This window comes from Osmerus mordax, chromosome 4, assembly GCF_038355195.1.
Source record: "Osmerus mordax isolate fOsmMor3 chromosome 4, fOsmMor3.pri, whole genome shotgun sequence".
Taxonomy (NCBI): domain Eukaryota; kingdom Metazoa; phylum Chordata; class Actinopteri; order Osmeriformes; family Osmeridae; genus Osmerus; species Osmerus mordax.
The window spans coordinates 2,526,331-2,535,877 of record NC_090053.1 but is presented as its reverse complement, the minus strand read 5'-3'; the positions used below and the strand labels follow the sequence as shown (position 1 = coordinate 2,535,877).

The 9,547-nt window shown below is 42.4% G+C and overlaps 2 protein-coding genes across 2 annotated transcripts; both read left to right on the top strand.

Annotated features, from left to right (window-relative positions):
- The first annotated feature begins 29 nt into the window (after positions 1–29).
- On the top strand, positions 30–1,001 carry LOC136941614 (P2Y purinoceptor 1-like). The gene has a single exon (XM_067234150.1). It carries the CDS (start codon positions 30–32, stop codon positions 999–1,001), a length of 972 nt encoding a protein of 323 aa, XP_067090251.1.
- Positions 1,002–1,848: 847 nt separating this feature from the next.
- slc17a6a (solute carrier family 17 member 6a) lies at positions 1,849–8,689 on the top strand. Its single transcript, XM_067234363.1, has 12 exons — positions 1,849–1,934; positions 3,303–3,558; positions 3,887–4,005; positions 4,659–4,773; positions 6,134–6,221; positions 6,366–6,452; positions 6,603–6,745; positions 6,836–6,985; positions 7,519–7,651; positions 7,761–7,871; positions 7,981–8,108; positions 8,360–8,689. Exons 1-12 carry the CDS (start codon positions 1,849–1,851, stop codon positions 8,687–8,689), a joined length of 1,746 nt encoding a protein of 581 aa, XP_067090464.1.
- Positions 8,690–9,547: the final 858 nt, after the last annotated feature.

Below are 9,547 nucleotides of genomic sequence, written 5' to 3'. Positions count from 1 at the left end.
AAGGGATGCTGGTGGTGCAGCTGTACCTGATGCCGGCCGTCTTCCTGGTGGTGCTGATCTTGGGTCTACCTCTCAACATCCTCTCCCTCTGGATCTTCTACCACCGTCTGCGGCGTTGGACCCGCAGTAGCGTGCTCCTTTTCAACCTGGCTCTGGCCGACACTTTCTGGCTGCTGGCCCTACCCGTCCTCATCTACTACCACCTGGACCACGTCCGCTGGGGCCTGGGCCGGCCCCTCTGCAAGGCCATGCGGCTGTTTTACCACAACTACTTTTACCTCAGCATCTACTTTGTGGCCTGCATAAGTGTGGATCGCTACTTGGCCATCGTGCACCCTCTGCGCTCCTTGGTCTTACTGGGCCGCCGGCAGACCTATCTGCTCTGTGTGACGGTGTGGGTGGTCACCGTGGCGCTCAGCTCGCCGGTGGTCAACATGTCGACCACCCAGCTGTGTCCTAGGGACAACCGCACCATCTGTACCCTGTACCTGCTGCTGGAGAACACCGTGGAGACCATGCCCTACTCCCTCTGCTGTACCTGCACCGGGTTCCTGTTCCCCCTGGTCTCCATCTGCTACTGCTGCCTGCGCAGTTTGAAGGAGCTTCGTAGCCGTCCGCACCACCCCCATCGGCACAACAGGGGGCGCCGTCTCAGGCGAGTGCTGAGCGCCGTGTTGATTCTTTTCGCCTTGTTCTACCTGCCATACCACCTGACCAGAAACGCCGCCATCATCTTGCGGATGGTGTACCCAAACGACCCTACTTCCTGGCGGTCCGTGGACATGGCTTTCTCCCTGGAGATGTGCCTGTGTAGCCTTAACACCTGCATCAATCCGCTGTTCAGCTGCTTTGTGGGTCGCCAGTTCAGGAAGGAGTTCCTGGACACGTTTTGTAGTCTCTGTCACAAGCGTCCGCGACCAGGCGTGGTGACAACCTCACAACTGCCCAAGCAAGGGCAGGGAACCATGGGACATGGGATGAATGTTGTCACCCCATTGTAGATTTTAGAGCAACAGAGAGGCTGTAGCATACCCCATCAACTGTGTGCTCAAAGGTCTTGTATGTTTTGTTTTGTGTTGATGAACTTATATAGACCCTCAAATTGAAATATAATTTTGTTTAGTAGCACATGTAAATCCTGATCAGACTTGTCTTGTATTAGGTCATTTTCTCCCATCGCCTGTCTTGTCACATTGTATTCTATCATCTGACAGTCTGTTAAGCCGCTAACAATGAAACTCTTAAATGTACGAAGAAATATAACCTTCTGCGTCTATTTGCAGAATTTGAACGTAGCTGACTTAGGATAAGATGAGTAAACGCTGCGCATGTGCCATGTGTATCGCGTACCACTGAGGGGAGCTGTTGACAGGTAGGCTTCATGAAACAGCTGGTCGCGCGCAGGCTGCCGCTCTCCTTGGTGCTGAAGGTTCTTTCAGTTTCACCGGAGATCCACACCTTAGATAAGAGGGCTGCTCTATTTTAGTGTTATAATTTTTCGACTTCACAGCACAATAATCTACCATTTATTTCTTACTATTATGTTATCTTGATGGATTATTGGGTGGATCATTTCTTTCTTATCATTGACAGGATATCTAAAGGATGGCACTGAGTGGATTTTATTTGTGCAAACCGAAAGGGGATTTATCACAATTTTGGATTTGAAAGAACATCCTGGTGTACAATCCTTTTCCATCTCTTTCCGTATCTCAGGCACTGGATGTGAAATTCCTATTCTTGTTAGAGGTGCAAATAATTTGGAAGAAAACATGGCAATATGTTTATTAACATTGTTCGTATAAATTCGTTATAGTAATATCATATAGGCTAATAAGGAATTTGAATATGGAACCAGAACAGGAACGGGTTTTCCCCCCCACTAAACAGGGTCTGAAGAATTTAGCAGGAAAGGCCCTTGGGAATCTGCACAGGTATGGCACACAAATGATTTTGTATGTCTGACATATCTGCTTTTCATACATTAACTAATTCACGTGTATATGTTCACATTTCACGATCGTAGACTATAACACCTTCACACTGCGAAATTATAATTAATTTTTTTATCACCTCAAAAAAATCCTTAGTTGTTCAATTAACTCGAGATAACACGTCGTATGGTTAGAATAATTATGAACAGGAAGTTGAAAAACGTCGGAGAGCAATATTTAAGCATCAGATATTTCCCTGGAGAATGCATTCTCTTCCATACAACAGCTGTGGTTGTTTTTAATATTTAATGCAACAGAACAAGTCGTGCCATGAGGTCGAGGAATATCTGTTACATAGGCCCATTCATGAGTGTATTAAAAAAGATCGATCTAGGTATGTTTTAGGCTATCAGCTTTTCTTCTTTGGTAGGGATGAGATTCGATGGATTGTTTAATCAGTGCAAATGACAAACGTGTGTAATATAGATCGTTTTTTAAATTCAAGCACGTTGAATAATAATAATAATAATTCTGACTAGATTTGCAATTTGAAAACGTTATTATTTAAAAAAATATATTGTTCATTCAACGTTATTTACTGGGACTAAAAGAGTTTGAAGACAACGACACTTTGCACTGTATTTCTAGATTTGTCCACCATTAAAATAGATTTGCGCTGTAAGAATAAAACGTCTCACATTATCCCAAGGATAAAAACCCGAGTTTCCATAATTTACACGAGTCTTTTTAATACATCGAAATGTGTTCATTTGTTTTATTTTGCATATTTTTTTTGTTATCGACACCAAATGCATACATTGACAAGCTTGTAAATGCAACCAGGGAAAAGGAACTAAACACATTTGTATTGTTGCAATGCGGTATGTCAGTTTTTTTTTTGTGCCAATGATCTCTTCTCTAAATCGCTGCCAATTAAGCAAGGAACGAAAAGACCAATTGAAATAGCGCACTTTACCCATATTTTAACTGCATTGAATGTGCACCTTTATAAATGATAATTTAGTTTTGTTAAAAGGAGGTAAGAGTCTATAGGCGCACAGAACAAAGAAAACATCTACCCTAGCCTACTAAAGCAGGCCTACGGACCAACGGATTTGAACACGTCTGTACTATTAACTACTAACTATTCTCACTTATAGGCCTAATAATCTTAATTCATTGGGGTTGAATAGTTTAATTTAGGCAAGGCCCGTGCCTTATTTTTGCAATCCGTCCTTGCAGGGTGGAACAAATTTTACATCTTAAATTAAAGTATGCTAGGCCTACTAGTCTATTACAACGAATTCTTGATAGGCTATGTTGTAGGCTTTAATACAATAAAAACATGTTCTTCTTCCTCTTCGGTAGAGTACTGGAAAAACGCCAGAATACAGGTGAAGTGATTGAACTGACCGAGGATGGACGGCCTTCTGCGACCCAGCCTAAGAAGGCCCCTTTATGTGACTGCACGTGCTTCGGGCTTCCACGACGCTATATCATCGCTATCATGAGCGGTCTCGGTTTTTGCATCTCCTTTGGCATCCGATGTAACTTGGGCGTGGCAATCGTGAGCATGGTCAATAACCACACCGTCCATGAAAATGGCAAGATCGTCATCAAAGAGGTGCTAAAGTGCTCCGCCCATTCTTTAAAATTCACGAAATGCCTGTATTTAGTCGGCATACACACATGTTGTACAGGGCCTTCAACGAATGCATGATATGCTTTGGGCTAATACACAACATGTCACTAAGCAAGTGCCTTAACGTTCACATTCATAATCAAATGGACAGGCTATATTTAGGCTACAAAAACATTCTTAGCACGAATGAAATTCAGTTAGTAGGCTATGATGTAAAGCAATTCATTAGACTATAGTCTGTATAGGACTGGGTTTCGTGCTTGTAGTTGTCGGAGTAATTCGTGGTATTTTTGTATTTATTTTTTTAAAGAAAGCGCAATTCAACTGGGATCCAGAGACAGTTGGGATGATACACGGGTCTTTCTTCTGGGGTTACATCGTGACTCAAATTCCTGGAGGGTATATTTCAGCAAGACTAGCAGCAAACAGGTAAGCAGGGTGAAGAATTGTCCAAACTGACTTTATACCGATCCTAAAACTACAGTAGGCTAACACATTAAGGCTGCCCACATTCCAATTTATTAGCGTCTTGTCCTGCAGGCCACATTACATTGACCGGAAATGTGCCGTTGCCAAATGAATATTAGACCGATTGTCTGGGAGCAGAGGCAACTGACCTTAAAACATGTATTGTTTTTTAGTTTTTTTTTTTTATTGATGCCAGTAAGACATAGGCTACTTACTCATGTTAATTGGATCCCATGGGACAACCGTGTCTAATCCTTTACAATCGGAGGCATGGCAACAGCAGAGAAGAACGCTGCATGCCAAGGGCGCGGGGCAGGCTAGGAATTGTGTACTGGAGGAAGAGCTAAGAGGGAATTCTGCAACGCAGACGTCCTCCACCGAATACATATTCCCTTTCACATGTGTAATCCTTATTCTTGAATATCTGTTTGGCTACCTAAGTCTTCTAATTAATGTTGGTCATGAATATAGCAATAGCCTATTTGGTTTGTGGTAGTAACAACGTTTTCTCTCTTAATATTAATGGCATCAGTGGATGTTGCTTGCACAATATGCAGTAATGTGACACGGTAGCAAAGACTGGCATATAAACCATGTTTTCGTTTTACTCACAGGGTGTTCGGAGCTGCCATTCTCCTCACCTCTATACTCAATATGTTCATACCCACTGCTGCTCGATCGCACTATGGCTGTGTCATCTTTGTGAGGATATTGCAAGGCCTTGTTGAGGTAACATTGCACTCCTTTAATCTGGATATCAATTGATCGATTATTTCGTGGGTTAAGCGTATATAGTATGAATCTAGTTTTTTAGTCTAATAAACTTATGACCATGGAGATTCCTAAATTGTATTCATATAAAGCACCTTTTTCAGAAAAGAAAGTGCATTATTTTATGTTTCTGCTGGTCAGGATTGTTTATTTTCCATGTGTCTTGACAGGAGACCACAAAGCTTTGATACCTGTAGATTGCACAGAGGTCATTTCCAATGCGCGAACACATGGGCTTTAATGGATAACTTATGTGCAAAGCTTGAAAGGCATCATCCTTCAATGTTTTAGAATACAATGTTATAATCCTTTGCAAACAATCCTAGAGAATGTGTATTCTCTTATACCTGACTCAAGCATTAGTGCAGCCAACTCACCTAACCTGATAGAGATGGACTGATGTCCACATAGAAACACAAAGAAAAGACTGAAACCGCATGATGTCATTCCTATTTCTTTTTAACAAAATGTGTTGTGAAAGAGGATGTATGATGTTTCATTGAGGGGCCATTATCAGACCGAAGGTCATCTCTCTTTTGTAACTTTGGTTCATTCAACCTTGTCTGTTGAATAGAAGCACACTTCCATTGAGAAGCAACTCTGTGTGCCTCATATTGTCTGATTACTGCAAAATAAACATTAGCATTTCAGGATGTCTCTCATAGCAAGCCCTAGCAATTTGTGTCTATCAATAGTTGATTGTGTGCCACTTAGTGAGTAATGAAGATTTAATAGGAACAAATCTCTTTTTGCGGTGAAGTGCCAAGTCATCTTGAATTTGCACTCGCTCCATTAATCTTGCTTATAAAGTTAAACTCAGATGCATGGAAGTTGGCTTCTTAATAAATGTAATTTGTCTTGCATGTCAGTGACTAATGTGAAACAAATTTCTGTGGTATTGATGAGATCTCTGCACATTTTTCCATTTTAATCAAATAATCAAGTATCCATGAATGGCTCACATCTTATTTTCTTTGTTAATTTGGCATAATTTTATATCAGTGCAAGATTACTAGAGGGGATTGGGGTCATTAGGGGAGTCAGGTGGCTGAGCGGTTAGGGAATCGGGCTAGTAATCCGAAGGTTTCCGGTTCGATTCCTGGCTGTGCAAAATAACACTGTGTCCTTGGGCAAGGCACTTCACCCTACTTGCCTCGGGGGTAATGTCCCTGTACTTACTGTAAGTCGCTCTGGATAAGAGCGTCTGCTAAATGACTAAATGTAAATGTAAAATGTATTGGGTTACCAGTGTATCCCATCACAGACCGCGTCATTGAGATTGTCCCACTGTTACAGAATGTTCTGTGTTTCTGCCCAGGGAGTAACCTACCCAGCCTGCCATGGGATCTGGAGTAAATGGGCTCCACCCCTCGAGAGGAGTCGTCTTGCCACCACATCTTTCTGTGGTGAGTATTTACACCCAACAGACGGATTTTTACAGTCAGCAACTGCATAAATGGAAAAGTAATACACTTGATTCACCTGTCCCACAGAGTGAAAGTGAATATACACGATATGAACTTATCTACTCGTTGCTTTCCTGTCTCTAGGATCGTATGCTGGCGCAGTGATAGCCATGCCTCTTGCCGGAATCTTGGTTCAGTACTCTGGCTGGTCATGTGTGTTTTATTTGTATGGTGGGTCCAATTTGTCTAATATTGAATATGAACCATATATTCATATAAAGCACAGCTCGTCAGATTGTGGATTTTGGAGGTCCAGCTTCGAAAACACAACGTGACGTCCGTGTGTCCTCGTTGATCTTCTGCATCTTTATTTCTGCTCAGGAACCTTCGGGATCATCTGGTACATGTTCTGGATCTTGGTGTCTTATGAAAGTCCAGCGGAGCATCCTACCATCACACTGGAGGAGAGGTGCTACATAGAGGAGAGCATCGGAGAAAGTGCCAACCTGATGGGACCAAGCGATGTGAGTCTTCCGATTCGCAGCTCCAAACTCTGTCACGTCAAGTGAAAGGCATCGGGCCAACTTACGCTGTGTGTGCCGTGATTTCCACAGAAATACAAGACTCCTTGGAGGAAGTTCTTCACCTCCATGCCGGTCTATGCAATCATTGTGGCCAACTTCTGCAGGAGCTGGACCTTCTACCTGCTGCTCATCAGTCAGCCGGCATATTTTGAGGAAGTGTTTGGGTTTGAAATCAGTAAGGTGAGTTGAGCCACTCAACAACAGCCGGTATCAGTTTCTCCCCTAAGTACTGTGATTGGATTGCATTACCCTGTTGGAAATTGTGTCAACTGTAAAATACGCAGAGATAAATCATTGTATTTGAATTGATCTGTGGCACCTAGTAAGAGAAAGATGAATAAATCAGACAGGCCTGACAGGAGCAATCCAGACACACATTGGATTCTTGGCCTGGTGATTACTGTGGATGAAATATAGCTAGAGTGTCAGCGATACCAGAGCCTACTAAGATTTGTTTGGAGAGAATTGTTTGGGGAAATCCACTCTTAGCTGTTATAGGAAGATAAATCAGTGGAAAATATTTGCTGAATATATCACTTTGGAGACCTCTTTACCCCCTTGCATGCTGTGCTAATAAAATATTTCATCACAGGCCTTCATTAAACCTCCAAATCCTGTTCAATCATGTAAAATATAACACATTTGAACATAAGTTAACTTTTAAAATGCATTTGCCATTCAGTGATTGAGGGGTGTTTGTCCTGTGTTCTCAGGTTGGGATGCTCTCAGCCCTTCCTCACCTGGTCATGACTATCATAGTGCCCATAGGAGGCCAGCTGGCTGATTACCTTCGCACCAGGAACATTCTCTCCACAACCACAGTCAGGAAAATCATGAATTGTGGAGGTGAATGTTAATAACCAGAGGTTTAGTTCCAATACAGAAAACAGTGTACTTGGTCCTGCAGTTGCTCCATGTAAAGATCGTCATGGATACGGTTTGTTCTTGTTTGTAGGGTTTGGGATGGAAGCCACATTGCTGTTGGTGGTTGGTTTCTCTCACACGAGGGGCGTGGCAATCTCTTTCCTTGTTCTTGCAGTGGGTTTCAGTGGGTTTGCTATATCAGGTGAGCTACTTAACATATGAAGTGACTTTTATAAGGATGTCATTTGAACCTTCTACCTTGTTTGCATGGGACATCACTGATCAGTTTTAACACAGTTTCCCTTCTGTAGGTTTCAATGTCAATCACCTGGACATTGCCCCTCGCTATGCCAGCATCCTTATGGGGATTTCCAACGGTGTGGGAACATTGTCAGGAATGGTGTGTCCTCTCATCGTGGGAACCATGACCAAAAACAAGGTAAGCCGTCAGGTGGCTGAGCGGTTAGGGAATCGGGCGATTAATCAGAATGTTGCCGGTTTGATTCCTGGCCGTGCAAAATGACGTTGTGTCCTTGGGCAAGGCACTTCACCCTACTTGCCTCGGGGGGAATGTCCCCTGTACTTACTGTAAGTCGCTCTGGATAAGAGCGTCTGCTAAGTGACTAAATGTAAATGTATAATACTTTTACACGTTTTCCTTAAATCCTCATCTCTTTCTGTTTCTTCTAGACTCGTGAAGAGTGGCAAAACGTGTTCCTCATCGCTGCCTTGGTGCATTACGGGGGCGTGATCTTCTATGGGATATTTGCTTCCGGGGAGCAGCAGCCATGGGCGGACCCTGAGAACACCAGCGAGGAGAAGTGCGGCTTCATCGATGAAGACGAACTGGCCGAGGAGACGGGAGATATCACTCAGGGATACGGTGCCACGGCAGCCCCAGTCAAGAGCTATGGAGCGACCACACAGGTGAACGGAGGTTGGGCAGCGAGTTGGGAGAACACAGAGGAAGCCATTCCAAAGCCGGTGAGCCACACCCGCACCGAGGGAGAGTTTTCATAGAGCACACATGCACTTGTTAGCAATTATTAGGAGTCAACCGACTGGGAGAGAATACACATTGCCATTTGCACAAATTAGCATAAAATGTAGATTAAAAAAAATAGCAGTGCTAGTGTTACAACAAAAAACAGATACTTTTTCAGTGTAACTGATTGTTAGTGTTAAAAGTAGTTTGGATTCACATAGATTGGTAGACATTTGTCATCAACGCCCATCTAGATTATCGAGTGTCAGCAATCATACAATATAAAAACGCAGGCCTAAGTTCTATGTGTTAGGCTTACTAACCTCTTGAAACTACTTGAAAAACACGAGCCAGATATATTGCAGCTGACAAGTATATACAGTAGGTGTATACTTTGTCTGGAGTACAAGTTGATTGCACTGATACTATATTCAAAGTATTCAAAATCAAAAGCTATTCTATTTCTTATAAATGTTCTATGTAATGTATAAACTGTTTCTGTGAGACTGCAGTGGATTTGGGTCGTTGATCTGTGTGAACATTACTATAAAAGGCCATATTTTTCATGGACAGTACCTTTTCAGGGAGATGTGTGCTTGCCAAAAGGTCTCATACTCATGAATCCCTGTCATAATAATATATTGTATGTAAAAAATAAATGAGATCTCCAAAAATAGAATTATTATGTGGAATGTTGCATGAATCTTCTTAATTCAGTGTGCAAAAACAGCGTTTTGTTGCCATGATAATCTTCATTCAGTCACTACAGACACAATTAAATGTGTATTTCCTGAAGTAAAGTTTCAACTTACATTTTGGTTTGCAAGGAAACACCTAATAATGTACATTTAAAGGACAATGTTTTACTCAAATCTCTGTTAATTTGAGCAACT

What these genes read in the sequence shown, in the direction of transcription:
- LOC136941614 (XM_067234150.1), top strand. Translation starts at nt 30, where the DNA reads ATGCCGGCCGTCTTCCTGGTGGTGCTGATCTTGGGTCTACCTCTCAAC.
- slc17a6a (XM_067234363.1), top strand. Translation starts at nt 1,849, where the DNA reads ATGGAACCAGAACAGGAACGGGTTTTCCCCCCCACTAAACAGGGTCTG. An exon ending in GCCCTTGGGAATCTGCACAG is followed by an intron (nt 1,935 to 3,302) that starts GTATGGCACACA and finishes CCTCTTCGGTAG; the next exon opens with AGTACTGGAAAAACGCCAGA. An exon ending in GAACCATGACCAAAAACAAG is followed by an intron (nt 8,109 to 8,359) that starts GTAAGCCGTCAG and finishes TGTTTCTTCTAG; the next exon opens with ACTCGTGAAGAGTGGCAAAA.